Source organism: Octodon degus, unplaced genomic scaffold (genome assembly GCF_000260255.1).
Source record: "Octodon degus isolate 3935 unplaced genomic scaffold, OctDeg1.0 scaffold00074, whole genome shotgun sequence".
Taxonomy (NCBI): domain Eukaryota; kingdom Metazoa; phylum Chordata; class Mammalia; order Rodentia; family Octodontidae; genus Octodon; species Octodon degus.
The window spans coordinates 6,088,600-6,108,576 of NW_004524650.1; the positions used below are offsets into that span (position 1 = coordinate 6,088,600).

The 19,977-nt window shown below is 38.1% G+C and overlaps 1 protein-coding gene and 1 pseudogene across 1 annotated transcript in view; both read right to left on the minus strand.

Annotated features, from left to right (window-relative positions):
• The window catches only part of Abcd3 (ATP binding cassette subfamily D member 3), an 83,462-nt gene that overhangs the window by 37,340 nt on the left and 26,145 nt on the right, over window positions 1-19,977 (minus strand). Inside the window, exons 3-8 of the mRNA XM_004635709.2 lie at window positions 16,407-16,505; window positions 8,485-8,573; window positions 4,603-4,672; window positions 2,890-2,987; window positions 2,300-2,423; window positions 358-414 (exon numbers count right to left, since the gene is read on the minus strand). Of these exons, the coding sequence (XP_004635766.1) occupies window positions 358-414; window positions 2,300-2,423; window positions 2,890-2,987; window positions 4,603-4,672; window positions 8,485-8,573; window positions 16,407-16,505 (537 nt within the window). The remainder of the gene's footprint in view (window positions 1-357; window positions 415-2,299; window positions 2,424-2,889; window positions 2,988-4,602; window positions 4,673-8,484; window positions 8,574-16,406; window positions 16,506-19,977) is intronic.
• LOC105742788 lies at window positions 10,586-12,740 on the minus strand (annotated as a pseudogene).

A 19,977-nucleotide genomic window follows, 5' to 3' on the forward strand; every position in this document is an offset into this window, starting at 1 on the left:
ACCCCACCCCCCCACCACCCCCCTCCCCGCTTGTGGGTGCTTCAATCCACTGAGCTATTTGGCCAGCTCTTAACATTCAAAATTTACATTAAAGTGACTGTCTCAAAACCTTTTTAGACCTTAGTTTGCAAAAACAAGTACCATTATTATGTTTATTTGCTTAAGTACTTCTGACAAGTGCCATAAAAGTTTCAAGTATCTACCCTAAGAGAAATTGAAAAGAAAATTAGAATGTTTTTAATATCTTTAATATATAATGTAAAACATGATATTTTGATACAAAAAATTCTTAGATCATCAAGCTATTTACAACATAGCAATATAGCAATTAAAATGATACAATAATAGTGGACTCACCTGAGCTCCAATTGCACTTGTTAACTTGAAAATATACAAAACTATGTCTAAAAATGGCTGTAAAATAAATATAGAACACACAAAATTAGACCTTCTCAACTAGATTGCCTGGCTGGACTAATAACTCATACATGTTAAATATAAAATGTCATTCAAAATTGTACACCTCACTATACACTTGTACAGTTCCCACACGGCACAATGTACTACACAAATATCAGTGAAACATACAAAAAAAGTTCTAATCTTAAGAAACTTAAAATGCTGACAGCCTGAACAATGACAATTAGGTGGGAGAAATGCTTATTATTTTTCATAAATTAAAAGATACTCTACCATAATAATTAACAATTGTAAGTTAGTAATTGGCACGTGGCTGGCAATATACTATAAAAACACTCAGCAAAACTCACTGTAATTGCAAATCTGCTATTTATTTTTCTGTTTTCTATACATCTTCACCTATAGAACAGCTTTCTCAGCTACATTATTTGAGTCAATTACTTTATTAGAACAATTGTACATAGAAATAACCACTAATTTTGTGATATGCTTCTAGAACTAAAATACATTAAGATACAGCTCCTCACACAGAGACAATTAAACTAGCATACAAGAGGAAATACACACTATGCAATGTGTTTCAGGGACTCCAAGTTGGGGTCATTTGTTGTGAGTCCACTCTAGCTACCTGCTTTGACTAACATCTACATTATTACAGGATAGGGGGCTTAGTTTTTGAATTGGCTAATGCTAAGATGTACTTTTCCTTTCATCTTTTTTTCTTATATGTTAACAAGCTAAAAATACTTGTAAAATTCAAGTGCATTTAAAAGTTATTAACAAGTGTGGCCCATGCCTCTTATCTCAGCTACTCAGGAGGCAGATGCATCAGGACTACAATTACCAGGCCAAGCTAAGCAAGAAGTCTTAAAATTTTTAAAAGGGCTGGTGAGGTAGCTCAGTAGTAGAGTTCCTACCTAGAGCCCACAAGGCCCTTGGTTCAATCCCCATTTCACACACACACACACACACACACACACACTCCTTATAATTTAAATCAGAGATAAATTAGAAGTGTCAAACAGAAAACTGTACTACAGTGATAGTATAATTAATCTGATAACATTCTACTGTAGATGCGACAAGGCCTGAACAATAGATTTGCTCAAGTGCCAACATATAAAGAACACATAATAATTTGTCTATGAAATTGGCTACAAATTACATGAGCAGTTCTATATTACCACTACTCTTCCCCCACAAATAGAATAAACTTGAATGGGAATAGAAAAGAAAGCTAAATTACTGAGCTATTTGTAGCTGTGACAGTTCCTAGAGTTTGTGATTAGTTAGCAAAGGCCTCTGGAGAGCCAAATAGGAAGTAAAAAGTATCTTAGTAGTGGCCTGTAGGCAAGGAGGAAGAGCCTATAGATACGCACTTTTCTAAGAATCTCCTCTTTTCCATCTATCTGAAACCTTCCTAGTATTACAGTATGACCCAGTTCTTTATATGCAGTTTTCTGGTCTTAAAACTGGACATTTGGGTTAATTGTGATCAGAGGTAAAGATGATGTATCAGTCCAGTCTGAGACAAGCCCCTACTCCAGATCAATGACAGTAGGTTAGAAGGGAAAGTAGAACATCTCAGGTGAAGACAGGAAGATGGGGCGCAGCCCTCTCAGAGGAGCCCCTGCATGTGTTAGGCAATGCAGGAGACAATGGCAATCAGGATGGTTTCTGAGCCAGACTGCCTTAGAAAAATACAAAAATCAAATTTTTATATAATTAAAATTATAACCACACTAATTTCTTGTGAAAGCAATATATATATATCCATCATATATATATATATATATATCAAATAAATTTTATGTAAATTTGCTTAGATTCAAAATCCAAAAAAAATGCAAATAATTTTTTAAAAAGTAGAAAAACTTACCTTACTAAGATTTGAATATAGATCAACTACGCTATTACAAAACTTTTCTACATCTTGCGTAAGCAGCTGGTCTGGATTCGCTATTCTGTTGTCCAGATTTCCCATTTTATAGTACGTGAAAGCTCTAAAATGACAATAAGAAAATTATCTTAAAGGGCTGATGAGATAGCTCAGCAGTCTAAAGTGCCTGCTTAGGCAAACTTAGGCAAGCATGCAGGGACCAAGGTTTGATTCCCGGCACCACATGCTGTGCCAGCCGTGCCCCCCCAAATGATTTTAAAACAAATTCTTTTACAAACAAAAATATTCACATTATACCACCAACAGTAAATAAATAGAAACAAAATCTGGAAACTTAAAGGACTGTCCTAGCTTATTTTAGAGTAAAGAAACCAGTCCAGAGGAGAGGACCTTGACAACTACTGGAAGAGCCAGGGTGAGGTGGCAAGTCACTGAGGGGTCTTTCCCAATATGGAGTTAGGTCTGGGAGCCATTCTTGAAAAACATATCTATGCAAAATAGGAAAGACATCTATCCTGGATATCATAAATATTTAACTATCTTAAACTTTAAAATAGATTAGCACTTACTGGAGATATTCCTCATAGAGGTATCTAGTGAGCCTCACTCGGAAGCACAATTTGAGTTCATTTAACCCATACTTCAAGAAGTTATTAACAAGTGAAATCTAAAACAAAGAAACAAATAAACATCAGCTTTGCTTACTTTTTAGTAAATTATAACTTACTTCTCTAGCATTTGCTGCATCCCCAAATCCCAGTTCTTATAAATGATAATGTACACTGATAGAATTCTGTTCTCCTTTACTCATAATTTATAACAACAAAAGAGAACAAACTATATCAAATGCAATTGGCCTTAATTATCCTATATTAAGTTTTATTTGGAACTTCATGTGAGAATAATTTTAAGACATATCTAGGCGTCTCTTTTGTAAAAAAAAAAGTCAAATCTGCAAATTTTCTATCTAATTTAAAGATTTGATTTTAGAAGTTCAAACATTCATGTTTATGCCCTCTGTTTTCTATTGCCTGCACTACAAAAGCTAAAAAATAAAATTCTATACCATTGTATATACACTTGTTAAAAGTTTTATATCAACTAATACTACTTTCCAGATTTTTAGGATATTGACTGTTCTTTAATAATCTTTGTTAATCTTTTCTATACTAAAATTAATTCTTCCATAGTTCTGAACTCACACATTTATATTCCAAACTCAAACTTAATAAAAATTTTATCAAGCAGTGTTTGCAAACTACTGGTCTTCGACCGAATTTCAATCTTTGGCACAGTGAGTCCCTGACTTAGGAACACTTGAAGTGTGAACATTCAGGTAGGAATGGACCTCACATAACAAACATTCCCAGATGTGAGCCAATCAAAGAAGCAACTCACCTATCTACCGCACCATTGTTAAGGTAACTATAAAAGTAAAATAGTTTGTTTAGGTATTTGTGTCTGGTCTTTTTATGCTTTACATTATGTATCTGTGTCAAAGGGCTGTAAGATTCACTGTATTGTCCTTACTAACAAATCTGATGTGCAAACATTCTCCCAGAAAGGAATTCATTCTTCAGTCTGAGACTTTTTGTATTTATGTTGCTTATCTCAATTTATTATTTAGAAAGTCTAAACTTTGTGTATGTCCATCCTTAAGTTTTATTAAGCTAGAATTTCTTACATTTGTAATTTATTTGGATTTTAAACAAGCTTCTCCTCTCTATTCCCAAATTTAGAATACTAAAATTCTTACAAGACCAATATAAAAAAGACCAAACTAAGAAAATCCTTAATATTTTATACTGAAAAATTTATTTTTAATAAGACATTAAATTTCAATTTATCCTGAAGTACATTTAGGGGTTCAACTTGTAACAGATAATAGCCTAAAGCAATAACTTTCAACTAGGATGATTTGCACTCTTTGTCCAAACTCCAATCTGGCAATTCCTGGAAACATTTGGTTGTCACACTGTGAGAGTGATACTACTTACTGCCTTCAGAAAGCTATTAAACACTGGAGAAAACCCAGTCTGAATGTTAAAAACAAACAAAATATATATATATATATATATATATATATATATAATGCAACTAAGGCAAATATAACTTCAATTTTTACAGTAAAGGTTTACATTGAAAAAGTAGACTATCAATTACAAAACTAAACTCAAAATTGAAACCTAGTACTGAATCATAAATCTTTAAAGAGTTTAATAAGTAAATATCTTTAAAGATTATAATAAGATGAAATAAAATTTTTAGAGAATTAAACTTACGAGGGGCATGGCAGCGATGAAGTTGAGTAAGTATCTCCTGAAATCTTTTCTGCTACGACCAATGATACCACTGCAAACCACGACATGCAATGTGTTAATTGCAAAAGAAGCAAAGCAAGAGACACTAAAAAGGTATCTGTAAAGCTTAAAAATTATTCCCACAAATTTCCAATGACAAAAATCAGGAAAAAAAAGATACAAAACAAATATATTTTACAAAAACATGTCTGAAACTTGAAATGTTATCATTTTAAAACAGCTTGCTTGAAACTCACTCTGCAACTGGCAAAATTAGAATGATAACTAGGGAGTGGGCATGTAGCTTAGTGCTAGGAACAGTTCTTAACAAGGTGGGGGCCCTGTGCTTATCCCTACTTCCAGCATGGCAAAAAAAGAATGATGATTGCCCTTAGTAAAAATGCCAGCGGAGGAGGGGGTTCCTTAAACTGCCACAAAAGTTTAAATAAACAATTAATAACTTTATAGTTCAGTATCTGATATAGTAAAGTAGCATTTGTCTGTTTTTAAACTCCTGATTCTTTTTTATATGAACTATTGGTAGGAGAAAAAGTAGGGAGAGGTCAGCATATTTTTACTTTAAAAGGTTCAGAGTATCTAGGCTTTGCAGGCCATCAGGTCCCTGTTTGAAGGGCTTACTTCTGCCACTGTAAACTAAAGAAGCCAATAATAAACGTGGTTGTGTTCTAAAGAAACTGCACCTAAACATGCTCCACAGTGAGACTTCACCTGTGGGGTCCTAGTCTACCAACTGTGGGGCTAAACAGCAGATCAGAGAGGATGCAGAATGGTTCCACAGAGGCTTCTACGTAACTTCTACTGGAATAGTTGAACTGAATTGACTTCCCTTTCATCCGTTTTCAATCTGTTTTATATATTTATTTATTTCCAAAGTATAAACAGAATTAGAGTAAGGGTTTTATCATTTTATTAAAAAGTTTGAAAGTCATTACCATATCATATAAGCTGCAAACCTCTGAGTAGGATAGTTCTATGATTTTCTATGATCTGATCACAGAACTTTTTTCAATAATTCTTACTAATATTCCCAAATGTTACAAAAGGGGTTTTTTTGAGAAATAATGAACTAAATAATTTAAACTTAAATTTCCTGCCCCACCCCCCCAAAAGTGACTGATATATGGCAAAGAATTTATTTCCTTTTAATCAAGCAAATAAATTTGGAGAAATATGGGTTAAACAAAGCTAACATCTTTATCAAACACCTTCTCAAAAATTTTAATGTACAATATGATCATTTGAAACCTGAAAGGGATTGATAACACATGGTATGTCCTTGGGCAATACTTCGGGAAATATTACATTGCACTAATGGAAAAATTAATAGTCCAATTTTAATATAACTCTTTAAAAAGCAAAAGTTTTAAGAATTGAACTAGTAGAAAGTTCAAATGAAAGCATACAAAAATATTGTCTGTAGCCATAAGAATATATGAAACATTAGGCGATTAAGAAAAATTGCCAGGGAGATAGGTCAGTGGAATAAGTGCTTGCCTGATAAGCACAAGGTCCTGAGTTCAATCCCTGGTACCACCAAAAGAAAGAAAGAAAGAAAGAAAGATAGATAGATAGATAGATTAGCAAAAAAGAAAGAAAGAAAGAAAGTTGAACAAAAAGTTTAGAAATTTAAGTTAAAATTGTTTGAACCAAATAATATAAAACTGAAGTGTTTTAGTGCTGCCCACACCTTGAAACACATGGTTACAAAACTGTGGTAAAGCTCATGCCACTGCCATTCAGGAGTGGTTTACCATTGGAGTGGCAGCTATAAATTTTAAAAATGGTTTCTTGAATAAGGTCTTTTCTCTGCTTATTATTCCACTGCAAAAGAAAAATAATAGAATATTTTATAATAGTTCTATTATTCCAAAATATATGATTTTTATAAAATTGGTAATTTTAAAATGTTGCTTATTGCCAATGTGTGAAAATAAACCCTTATGATCTGACAAAGCACATCAAATTATAAAAGACTCTATCAGTATCATTGAATTACTATACTTTCTATTTTAAAAACAATGTCTACCCTATTAAGATTAGTCTATATTACAAATTCATTGGCCATTACTAAAAAACAAGCCTAAAATATGAAGACTAAAATAAAATACATTAAAGACCATTACAAGTCCTTTGGAGACTCCTCTTAGCAGAAATACATGACTCTAGACCTATTGTGAAAGATGCAAAAGGCAAAGACAGATAAATCCAATTATAATGTAGCTTTCATAGACAAATATGTTAACTTTTGAAATAAAATTGTGCCACATCATAGATACATAATACCTTACAACTTTCAGTTTGGCCAAATATTAAATATTAGTATCTAATAAACATCAAAGATTTCATACACAGCAGAGGCTCAAAAATATTTGCTTAGGAGAATGTTAACCCTAAATTAACTATTTTACAAAAAATGGTGAATATGGTTAGGAGCATAAGGAAGTTCCTTGTATTATTTTTGCAGTGCTTTTATAAGTTTGAAGAAATTAAAAACAGTATTCAAAAACCTTTAAACAATCTGTTCGAAGTGAAAAATACCAAAATTTTACACTTAATTCTAAAACTGAGTCTCCTACTGCACTGCTGTCTAGCAGACCCACTGGCCAGTCCACAACCATCTGTCTACTCGCCCGTCATCTTCCACCATGTTAATGCACCGACTTTGTTTGGCAGATTACAAAGGATTTGGGAACATTAAGACTACAATCTACACAAAGTTGAAAATCCTTGTCTAACAAAAATTACTGTCATTCTTTTGGATTATAAAAGTAAGAAATCATAATACCTGTAGAAGACTGGTAATTTTTTTAAAAAATAAACTAATTTCTATACTGTTACCATATGGGATTCCCTATAATTAATATATGACTAATTTTACACTGCTATGTATTATGGTTTTGTTTACAATGGAAGAAACCTATATTTTTTACAAGAAAGTATTATCATTTAGGAATTTTATTTTTATCAACAGATAAGGCATTTCAAATCACAAAAGGGAAAATTTTTTTGCAAACCACATGAAGGAACATGAATATCCATGGAATGCTAAGCAAATGCTTTGACTCTGGGTCAACTCCTGGCCCACAGGAAAAAAATAGTTCATTCCGACATTCAAATTAGCCAACAGTAACTTCTTTATTAACAGATAAAAAGTTGAGGGCCAGGAAGATGGCTCAGTAGAATAAGCGCTTTCCTGGCAAGGACAAGGGTCTGAGTTCAATCCCCTGTTCCAAAAAAAAAAAAAAAGATAAAAAGTTGAATTGAATGGTTACAGTAACCTACTGTATTCCACCTGAAATGTGTGACGTTTTAAATTAAAAATTATCAAATGCAGTGATTAATCATATATAGAAAAACTATAATGAAAAAATACAAAAAACAATTAACTTTGGAAGCAAAGGTTGGCCTAAAATTTTTTTTCCTAATGAATGTGCTCAATGTAATTCACTGATACATTTTGGTATTTTCCTCAAAAATTATTAATTTCAGACATCCAACTAGGTGACTCTCCTAAATTCCAATTATAGCACTTGTTACACTGCATTTTAATTTCTGGTTACATATCTCTAATTCTTCATAAGCTTTCAGCTCAGCAAGCCTTGGTACAAAATTTCGTCTGTTCACTGGTGTTCAGACACACACACACATACACACACACACACACCATGATCAAGTAGCATGGTGCCTACAGACACATGGAAAACAGTAAGTACTTTATAAGAAATAAACAAACACACAATTTAAGCATCTTTACCTAATCAGAACCTACTTTTTGCTCAAAAGGACAACACTCAGTGAGATAAATTAGTATTTTATACACATAAGAGCAAGTCAAATGGATACCTTTCAATGAGTGTCCCATTCTGAATCATCCAAACATCACAGTATGTTCGAGATACCAGCATAACAGCAATAAGTATCAAGTATCCTGTCTAAAATAAAGCAAATGTAGTAAATTAAATGTATTTTAGAAATTTGAGTTATTACTTGATAAAGATGTTTGGTTTTAAAATTCAAAGCTTTAAAAGTAGCCTACATCTTACCTATAAACAATTTAAAAATATAGTTTAATAGGAATTTAAAAATATAATGTAAATAAAAGACCTTATAGATCATTATCTTTCTCCTCCATAATTCAAAAGTGAGTTTACCAAATATTAAAGCATATCTTTTTTTCCAAAGTAGGATAAATTTGGTTCAATTTGTTAGGAAATCTCTAGTGGTGAACCCATCTTCATAAAGCCTTCTAACTGCACTATTAAAGTAAGATTTATACATAAAAATTAACACAAAAACTTTAGGCAACTATATGTAATTGTGTTTCTTCACAAGAGTGACGGGATGGGAAGACTAGGAGTAGCAAAGCAGCTATGGCATCAGAAATACGTTCTATAGACCAAGAGAAATAAAGGACAGAATGAAAATTATAGGTTAAGAAAAGTGGAAGACTTCATGGGGGAAAAATATTATTCCCCCAAGGTATAGAGCCAATCAAGTTTAGGAAATGTGAAATTACTGTAAACATGTACGAGGAAAAAGAAAATGTTAAAGTGATGTACGCGTAGAGAACGCCACGCAAGCAGTGCTGCACAACGCAGACTCCAGAGAGGGAGACGAGCAACTGTGCCATGAGCTCGGAGTCGGTTTTCTCCACGTGAGACAACAATCTGGCCACTGTCTTCTTTTCCACCAACATACACGTTCAAACTGGGGAGAACACAAGAGCAGCACAGAGGCTAAAGCCAGCGGAAAGGGACTGACTGGAGGGACAGGGTGCATCTGTTGGATACTATGTTCAAAGTTAGTGAAATAAGAAATACCTGCTTCTACTATTTGGGTAATTTATATGAAACAAATATAGTCCTAAAATGGTTGTTATAGTTGATACACTGTGTCAACTTGAGAAGTTTAGAAGTGACTCATCGGGGCCAGGGGGCCAGGGGGCCAGGGGGCCAGGGGACCAGGGTTCTCTCCTTTTGTAAACACCCTGAGTCTGTACAAGAAGAGGGCACAGCGTCGGAGTTAGTGCTGTGCCCCCTGTGGGGGAAGGCTGCTTACAATATGAAGTAGGAAAAGAGGCTTGCCCCCACTTTTGCTCTGGTTACTTTTGCTGTCTTCTGCCACCTCGAAGTGTTGCCCCTTGCCATGCCACCCTGCCTTGGAGCCAGCTGATAATGCAATGAAACCTCCACAAACTGTGAGCTAAAGAAATCTTTCCTGCATTAATTTTGGGTGTTGGGTATTTTGTCTCAGCAATAAGAAAAAAGTAACCAGTACAATGGTGAAGTTATTGGAAATACAGTAAAAAAAGGCAAAGCTGTAAGTTCAGAAGTACTACACTGAGCCACAAGAAGACACACTGCCAGTGTTTGCCAGGTAGCTAGTAAGAAAGACACCATCTTCCGACACTATCTCGCCATCCCCAAGTTGGGTATTTGGGAAATACAAGAATCTATTGACTTTAATGAATACTGTCCCTATTAGTTTAACTATAATTCAACTTTTTTATCCAGTGGGAAATAATTTTAATCAAAGAATTGTACATTTTCTCCTCCCACATCTTACTTTAATTTAGGAAATGACACGGCAATCCATTTCACTACAAGTTAAATATTACAAAATATTTATTTATTTATTTATTTATTTATTGGCAGAACCGGGGATTGAACTCAGGCCCTTGCACTTGCCAGGGAAGTGCTTATTCTACTGAGCCATCTCCCTAGCCCAATTACAAAATATTTATATGAAAATATTAAAAATAAGTCAAACACAAAAAGTGAAACAAACTTTTTGAGGACTCTCTCTCCCAGGGACCACAGCACACAAGGAGAGTCAAAATGCGTAAGTAGGATGAACCTGGCCACAAATTTCAAAAAAACTGGAGAAGGGGATGCAATGGGATGAAAACAGTGGTGGAAAGAGAACTGATGTTAGCAGCGCTGCTTCAGTGACCACTCTTGCAAATGAAATACCCTCTTCTCAGGTGCAGAAAATTCCAAGCAAGGCTAAGCTCTAAATATTCCTCGAACTGATGTCTTGCTCCATGAGCTGCTGGAACACGAGCCTGTTTTGCCATCAGCAGCTGCCACAGTAGCCCTTCCATCTCCTTCATGAAAGCTTCATATCATCCTTAGTTTATACTGAGACAGGAACAGAAGGGCCAGATTTGGGGGCCGCTTTGGCAAGAGGCACAGCAGAATCATCTTCTGGCTTTCTTTGAGGAGCAGCAGGAGCCCCTTTACTTTCCCGACATGCCTTCAGTGCAGTGGGTAGAAATTGAGTAATCTCTGCCTTGGGATTGGTGATCTGTGGCTTAGCACTGATGGTCGCTGTGGCTTTTTTTCAATGGTAGCTCCACTCGTGTCATCCGCCTTGGGTTGCTGAATCAAGTTGGGGGGGGCACTTAGCACCCCTGGATTCGGCAGGGGAGCTTCTGGGAAAAGCCGGGGGGTGGGGGGGCAGGTCCAAGAGGAGGCACCAGAGGTGGGCACATCATGCCAGGACTGAGCAGACTCAGCAGAGGGAGGCCTGGAGGTGCTGGGGGAGGTAGCCTGGGGGTGCCCAGGAGGCAGCCCTGGAGGAGGAGGGGGGGGCAGGGGGTTAGCCTCAGGGGTGGTCCTCGGAGTCCTGGCATTCCAGGTAGCTTCAGGAATGATGGAGTACCTGGCGGTGGGCCAGGAAGGAGACCCAGGGGTGGTCCCGGAGGCCGCAGAGGTGGGCACTCAAGAGGGGGAGTTCCTGGCATGGGCGGCACCTGAATCTGAGAAGCAAGAACAGACTGTGGGGGCACCTGCTGCTGGGGGAAGCTGCGGCTGCACCCTCGTGAGTCTTCTGCTACTTCTGTGACTGCTTCTCTGTTTCAGAATCCTATGAATCCTCCTCATCATCCTCTGACGATTCCTCCACTTCCTGACCTGCCTCAGGGAATTCCTGACCCGCCACTGGCAGCATCACGGCTTGAAAAGGCATCAGTTCCTTCATGTTCTTGTTTGTCTTTCTTGATTTCCCAGGCGTACGTGCAAACCGCACTCAGACCTGCCTTCTTTTCCTCGGTGTTGTCTTGCTTATTATCGTCACAGTGCATAAACTCTTCATGTCACTTTCTCCATCTGACCTCTGTCACTGTCATCAGTGCTGTCATCGTGCTTATCCTGATCCACATCCTCAGGGTGGCCGTCATCTTCACTGGTGCTGGAAACACCATCGTCATGACCACGCTGCACTCGATCAGGGCTATGTTCGTCTCACCTACGAGGAGGAAGATCAAGAGCAAAGCCCACTTTACAGCCACACATCGGCAAGTCTTGGGGAGCAGGTGGACCTGGTGCAGGACCTGGAGGTTTCCTGCCAGGGGGCAAACGTGGAACACCATGTCCAAGAAGAGGAAGGACAGAAACTGCTGAAGCTGGAGGTCCACAGGCTGAGGTCTTCTTTAGGATGGAGGGAAGCTGGGCACCAGGAAGTAGAATGTCCTGGATTAAGATGTTACAAGGAGCATGTGGGACATCTGGCAAAGGAATACTCTGCTTCTACCCGCAGAGCATTCTTGACAGCATTAAACTATTGGCTAAGGGGCCTGATAGCTCAGTAGAATAAGCGCTTGCCTGGCAAGCACAGGGTCCTGAGTTCAATCCCTGGTACCGCCAAAAAAAAAAAAAAAAAGATATTAATACTAGTGAAAAAAAAAAAGTATTGGCTAAGTTGAGCCCATTTCTGTTTATATTCTACTTCTAGCTTTCTCGATATAAATATCCAGATTCTCTTTTTCATAAAGTCGTAGGCTACGTTCAAAGGCTTCCCAAGGCTTTTGCTTGTCTTTCAGTACTTTCTCACTCAACTGTGGTTGTTGTACTGGGTTAAATGGAGTTTACATTTCACCCCGTTTCTCCATGTCCCAGATGATCTGTTTGGGATCTTTCATCTTCAAAACTGCAGCTCAAACTGTCATGCGCTGTTTTTGTTCTTCTTCAATTCTCTCTTCTGGGCTTCCTTTCGAGCTCAGTCCAGTACGGTTCATAAATTTTTCACTCTTGGTGGATGATGTTGATCTCCGCCACATACTGACAATCTATAATGGTTCACTTATTCTTAAAAAAAAAAAAAAAGCTGCTGGGATCCCAGAACTGCTAGGGGCATGGAGGGGACGATTCCCATGTCCTTTCCTCTGCAGGGGCCTTTGCCTCTGCTTCTGTCAAGCACCCAGTCTCCACCATCTTGAAATCTCTATAATGCAACTTCTAATTTAGACCTTAAATGCAGTCTCAATCCTAAATTAATCACTGAGGTATAACAGCAAAGATAAGTGATTTTGCCCTTTATTTTATATTCTTGGCTTATCTCTAGAACAAAATCTGGCAAACTGAGAACTGACAGTTGTGAATTGCCTTTAGATCAGGGGTGTCTTTACAATCAACACTACTCCATTACTAAGTTGTCCATGCGTGAGAAACTGACACTGCACACTGAGGTAGGCAGTTCATCCTTTACCTTTGCTTCATATAAACTTCCATACATTCATACATTGTATTTTCATTTCTCTAACCCCACCTATCTTGTGTGATCTCTAAGAAAGTTTACTTTGCCTTCTTGAGCTGGAGTTAAAGTGGGATTTTTAGGTCTCTCAAGGATGGTGCGTAAATGACTGCAGACAAAACTGGGAAGTTGGTCAAGTTAGGCTCCGCTCCCTCTTTCTAACTCCTGGGGACCTGGGGAACTATTCAGTGCCTTGAATTCATCTTAAGTGCAGTGAACCCCTACAACAGTTAAAATGAGCTTTGTGCTGCTACCGATTTAGCAGGATCCTTCCTGGAAAGGTTCCATTTTCTACAACCAGACAGGTTGTAGACAAAAACAATTACTCCTGAAGAGGGATAGGACACTTTCACAAAGAGGATAATATATGTTATGCCATTCTGGGTGGTGCAGAGGCAGGATATCACAGATAAAAAATTGCAAACAAATGAAAATATTTAGGTAAAGGAACTGATCACTAAAGAATCTTCTATGCAGATAATGTCAAACACAAGAACAAGAAGCCAAATGTTTTTATTAGGATTTCAGAAAAGAAGACAATTGGATAAGGAGAGAAACAAAAAGACTCAGTAAAACATAATAATCCAGGTAAGTAACAGTGAGAACAGTAAGCACATAAATGAAGAGACTAATTTGTGAGAAACTCAAAGACAATGGAAAGAAAATTTTAAAAATTTATGGAAAGGAGCATATTTTAAGTGTTAGTGTGATCTCTTTTTATCAAGATACATGTCCAATTGGGGAAAAGAAATTTCCTTGTTATCAGTTCCACCTTCTCGGCTGCTCAGGATGGAGAACACGAGAGGCAAAGAGGGAGGACACGACAGCCGGCCCCGGGAGGTCGGTAGAAGAGCAAGGAGGGGACCAGCAGCCCAGCACCTCGAAAAGCTCCTCCTCCACAAAGGGGCTAAAAAGGAAAAGATGTGTGGAAAACAGCAAAGAGAAGAAGGAACAAGGTTATGAAGCACAGGCTTCCTGGAAGAAGAGAGCAATTCCTCCCCTCCTGGTGGAGCTGCCCAACCCCCCCCAACCTGATACACCATGACGTCCTGCAGGCCTGGTGCCAGCAACTCAAGCTCAGCACCAAAGGCCAGAAACTGGAAGCGTATGGGCAGCTCTGTGAATACGCCTACCCACAGCAAAAGAATATTCCTAGCACACCCAAGGAGGCCAGGTTCCAGGCGTCAGGGAGACAGAGGAAAAGGTCCCTGGAAAGTCTGGAGGGAAGGATGTCTTCAACAGGACCCAACCATGCTGAGGTGGCCCTGGACCTGGAGAGGCAGCTGGCTGCCCTGGAAGAGCTGCCTGCTCTCTACGAAGAGGTCAGCACGAGTGTGATGACTATGGCCACTCCTGAGTCCGTGCTGGCCTCCTGGGGCCGAATTGCAGCTCACGCCAGGAGGACAGGAATAGAAGAGCCACCAGCAGAGGCCTGCGGTGACAAGTGGTGCGTAATTCATGGGTGCAGTCTCCCTGCAGTCACCTGGGGCTGGGTGCAGCTGCATGTCCATGCGGGACAGGGCTGGATGCCCGAGAAGAAGGAGCGCATGAGTGCGCTATTTCTGCTGCCCACTGCCACCTTCCTGCCACCCTACCTGGAGGACAACCTACTGTGCCCCATCTGCATCAGAAGGAACAAGATCTTAGTAAAAAGGCTGCGTTGAGAACAGAAGAATGGATCACAGTGAACCTTTGGTATTTCACCTTTTTTAATCACTTGGACTTTTGGAGTGGTGAGTCTACGACAGAGACTGTGGACACCCAGAGCCATGTGCCCTCCCTAAAATCCTCTCAGCTCACTGGGAAACTGCTGGTCCTCTCAGCAATTACGCAGCCACAGGTGGCTCCAGGAAGGCACCCAGGAGGTGTCAAAGCCCTCAGCAGAGAATCTTCAGGTTGAGTGACACCTCTCATGTGAGAAGACAGACAGGGTCCTGCAGGGACAGGGCTGGGGGTCTCCAGCCTGGTGTCACCCACTTCATCACAGTCATGGGAGGCTCACAGCTGCAGTACCTGTCGTGGTAGCATCTGCAGCCCCCTGAAAGGCTTGTTTGTGTCCACCCCACACTGCTCCTCTGAGCTGTATCATGTTGTCTGTGTGAGTATGTAGATTGCATTTGCTTTCTGTAATTATAAAGTCATATACTGAAAAAAAAAAAAAAAAAAAGATACATGTCCACACATCAGAAGACTTCACACTAAAATCAGTGGGAAGCTGACAGGTAGCAAGAAGAAAACAGCGCCTATCAGAGCATTCCAATTTTTAAGTCAAGGAGCAAGTACTACCTCTGAGTAGGCGAAAACACTGTTATTACAGTTGTGTTTAGCTGCTCAAGGGGAGCACGGCCCATATGATAGAGCAATAGGGTTGTTTTGCATTCAGAAATGTAGTGCTTTTGGAACATTTCATCCTAGATTTGCTATTACTAGACTATAAGAAGAGTAACTAAAGAACACTGTAATATCCATGTAAGAACAGGAGGAAAAATTATCATAGCCCAATAAAAAGGATAAGGCAGGAAAGTAGAAAGAGTCAAAGATAATGGTATTACTGAACACTGAAGTGAGTAAAGATGGAGGACACAGCATTATTTTATTAATTATTCAAAATGTTTATCAAATAATGGTAAAAATAATCATGATAAAAAGGTAAAAGATAATAAATTTAATTCCTACAACCTGTTTACCTTCTGAAAATATTTAAAGAAATAGGATAGCATTTGGGGAATCTGAAAAATATGTTTAATCAAATATGAAGAAGCAACCCTCAAACATATCCATACCAATGTGTCATTTTTGTTTTTTGTGCCAGGTTTGTGTCATGTAGTCCAGGCTGGCTTCAATCTCACAATTCTGCTCACTCAGCCTCCGAAGTGCTGGGTTTACAAAAATGCACTATCATACTTGGTCCAAAGTCACTTATTAACATCTCAATGTAATAAAAATGCTTGTTTTTGACTGGCAGTGTTTATAATAAAGTAACAACATTTAAGGAAGGTGCATTGTAACAATCTAGTATTTCACATAAAATATGACAAAATAGTGTATTAATAGGAGAACACTATGTAAGAACTGACACTGAACAAAAGTGCTTTCATGACAGGTAATAAGTTAGAGACATATATACAGAAAACATGTGACCTTTCAGTATAACTGAAGTGGTAAGATTTGTTTTTCTGATCTCATGAATCTGAAAAGCTGAACACTTAAAATTATAATCTCATAAGACTTACCTCTTTACAAAATGTTCTGGGGACCATGATTTTGAGAATCCGCATAAGCCTTGATAAAAACACCTTGTCCACCACAGCTCGTTCTTTTTTTCCTTCTTTCTATAGTTAAAAAAAGTCTGTTTAAGATAGTTATGACAAATAAGACTAAAGAACTATGTTTCATCTATTAAGATGCACACTGCATTTAAAGAACACAGGTTTTCACTGCCCTTCATATTCAAACATGCTTCCAAGAAAATAACATGTTAGAAACTAAATAGGGAAGTGAGAAGTTCTGGAAACACATAAGTATCTGGGGGAAAAAAAAAACTAAACAGAAGAAACAGCATATCCACAACAAGGCAAATGGGTAAGGTGCTTCAGGGACAATAAAATGGCCAGACTGGATGGAGTCACAAGAAAGGCAGATAAAGTCAGAAAGACAACTAAGGAATAGTCAAGTTCTTATAAATGTCTTCTTTCATTATCTACTGCCTAATTAACAGAAGACTTTAAAATGAGGTGCAAATAAAGTGAAGCCAGAATATTATTTGGGAGCAGAGCCAGGGAACCTGAGCTTGATCCCTGGTATCCCCCCTGCCCACCCCCACACCAAAAAAAAATCTTATTTGGGAGAAGGGAATACTGAGAGAGTGAAAACCAAGGAACACCAAGCCAAAACACCCAGTGTTAAGAATAAAACTGGTATGCAAAGTGCTAGAGCAAAGGAACAGCGACAGAAAGTGAAAAGGACAGAGCCTTGAGGCCATACAGAGATTTCTGGGTCCAGCAGGACAGGCTATTTAAGTACTTCTTGGAAAACGCAAAAAGCTGCAGAACTCCATTCCCTGCTTAGCCTCTTCTTCTCCTTCTCCTTCTCCTTCTCCTTCTCCTTCTCCTTCTTCTTTTTTTTTTTTTTTTTTTTTGTGGTCAGGCCCTTGCGCTTGCCAAGGAAGCGCTTATTGTACTGAGCTATCTCCCCAGCCCTGCTTAGCCTTTTCTTGACTCCGAAACCAGACAGGTAACTGATTAGTGACTATACTCTTTTTTTTTTTTTTTTTTTTGTGGCCAGCTGAGCCTACCCTGGGGGTGGGGCTGGCGTGGCATGTGGTACCTGAACCATGGTCCCTGGTACTTGCCTAAACAGGTACTTTAGACCACTGAGCTATCTTGCTCCCCCGCCCCCTTTGGACTATACACCTAATAAATACTCAGAAACTTAAACTTTTGGAGCACCAATGTTCATATGGCTTTAACTGAATTAACATCTAATATGATGAACTGAGTGAGTAGTCTTAATACTGAACTAGAATACACCACCTTCTGTATGTTAGTGCTTTATATTTAATCCTACTAAACAGGCATCAAGTATGGTTCAGAAATATAGACCAAGAAAGGACATTTGATGGCACTGCATTTACCGGGTTAGACAGAAAGAACTACCCAGGTAAGAACCAGCCTGCTCTGTAACTGCTGGTAGAGATTCTGGATTTCAGGTCTTTCAGAGAAGGCTGCAAACCACCTCCTACTGAGTTATGGGGCCTGCTCTAGTTTATTTAGTCAACACGTATTTACTTGATCCAAGGCACTATTCCAAATGTCAAGGATGCACCAACAACAGAAAAGACTAAATGCCCCATCCATTTTTGTTGTATTAGCCTATTCTCTTCAAGCCAAATTTTACAACTTAAACCTAAAATCCCCTTTTATTTAAAATCCCCTAAGAAATTAGGCTGGGAAATGCCTCCTTTCCATCACATCGGGGGCAGAGCCACTGTCTCCTCCTTGAGAGGCTGCTCTCAGTCATGAGCCTTAGTGACTTTCTTGTTGTAAAAAAATGCTTATATTTATATTCATATAATGGACTACTACATAATATTAAATTAACTAGAACTCTAGCTATTAATATGGACAGATCTAAAAAGCATACTGAGAAAAAAATGATGTATATAATTCATTTTACAAGTATATTTTATAAAATTTTTAAATGTACAATATTTCTACTTACACTGTTTATGGATACATGAGTACATATCAAACACATAAAAATATGGGGCTGGGCAGATGGCTCAGTAGAATAAGTGCTTCCCTGTCAAGCACAAGGGCCTGAGCTCAATCCCCAGTTCCGCAAAAAATAAAATAAAATAAAATAAAAATATAAGTAAGAATGCTTAATACCAAATGGAGCACAGCATTTACACATTTTGGATTGTATAGCATGTGTGTTACATCAAAATTAAATGAGTATTTTTAAATAAACTATATTATTTTCTTTTTAAAATTTACCTATTTTCACACTTAACATAATGTAATACAAGTAGAAATAAAATACAAAAAGCACTTTTTTGCATCTATGAAAAAATAAACAATTTCACAACAAAATAGAAAATAACAGTAGTTAACATACAGCTTGTCATAATCTTATAAGAAAAAGCCAAACTTAGAGTATAAGTCATAGATAAAAACAAACAAAAACTTACAAAGAAGAGGGGCTGGTGAAATGGCTCAGTGGTCTAAAGCACCTACTTAGAACAATCTTAGCAAAGCACTGGGACCACGGTTCAATCCCCCAGCACCACATGCCAGCCAGCCCCGCCCCCTGGAGGGCTGAGCTGGCCACACACACACACACACACACATATATAAATAAATAAATATTTTTTAAAAACTTACAAAGAAGAAACAAGCAAATAAAAAGTACAAAATTTTCTCTTTGAGAAACTAGTAGCATACAAAAAAAAAAACCAAAAAAAAGGGGGCGGGGGGGCTGGGGAGATGGCTCAGTGGAATAAGCGCTTCCCTGGAAAGCACAAGGGCCTCAGTTCAATCCCCGGTTCCGTAAAAAAAAAAAAAAAAAAGAAAAAAGAAAAAACAGAAACTAGTAGCATAAAAGAAACAGGTATATACAGTGTATTAAAAATTTTTTTAAACTTATTTGCGGTACTGAGGGCCAAAGTGCAGGGTCCTCACATACAGTTAAATTAAGTAGAACAATATTGGGACCTGGCACTTGCCAGGCAAGTGAGCTACATCCCAGCCCTATCAAAATATTTTTGAAACAACAGAATAGGCAATTTGGGGAATTATCTGGACTGGGCCTTGCGCCGTACTTGCCGTCTCCGGGCCCTCTCACTCGCGCGCATGCACTCTCTCGCTTTCACTGCGTGCGTGCAGCAGCACTTCAGTGTACTGTCCAGCTTATCCTCTAACTCCTAATTAAGACCTTTGCTTCTTAAGCCTCCTGTCTTATAAAAATTATCTCCCCTAGCATCACCTCAAAGACTATAAAATATTTCAATAAAAAAAACTTTCAGTTGGTTTATCTCATAAGTAATTCACTCTGTTGAAAAATTAGAAAAATCTGATAAACAAAAAAACTCATATCATCTACAGATAAAAACTGCTAATACTGAATACATATCCCACCAAATTTCATTTTGCTATGTATGCGTTTATGCACATGCATAAGGGTACTTCACCAATCTTACAAATGTGGTATCAATATATATATATCTTGTATTTTTATTGACAATCATTTAATCCAACCTCAATTTATCTTGCTTGCCAGGGAGATGGCTCAGTGGAATAAGCG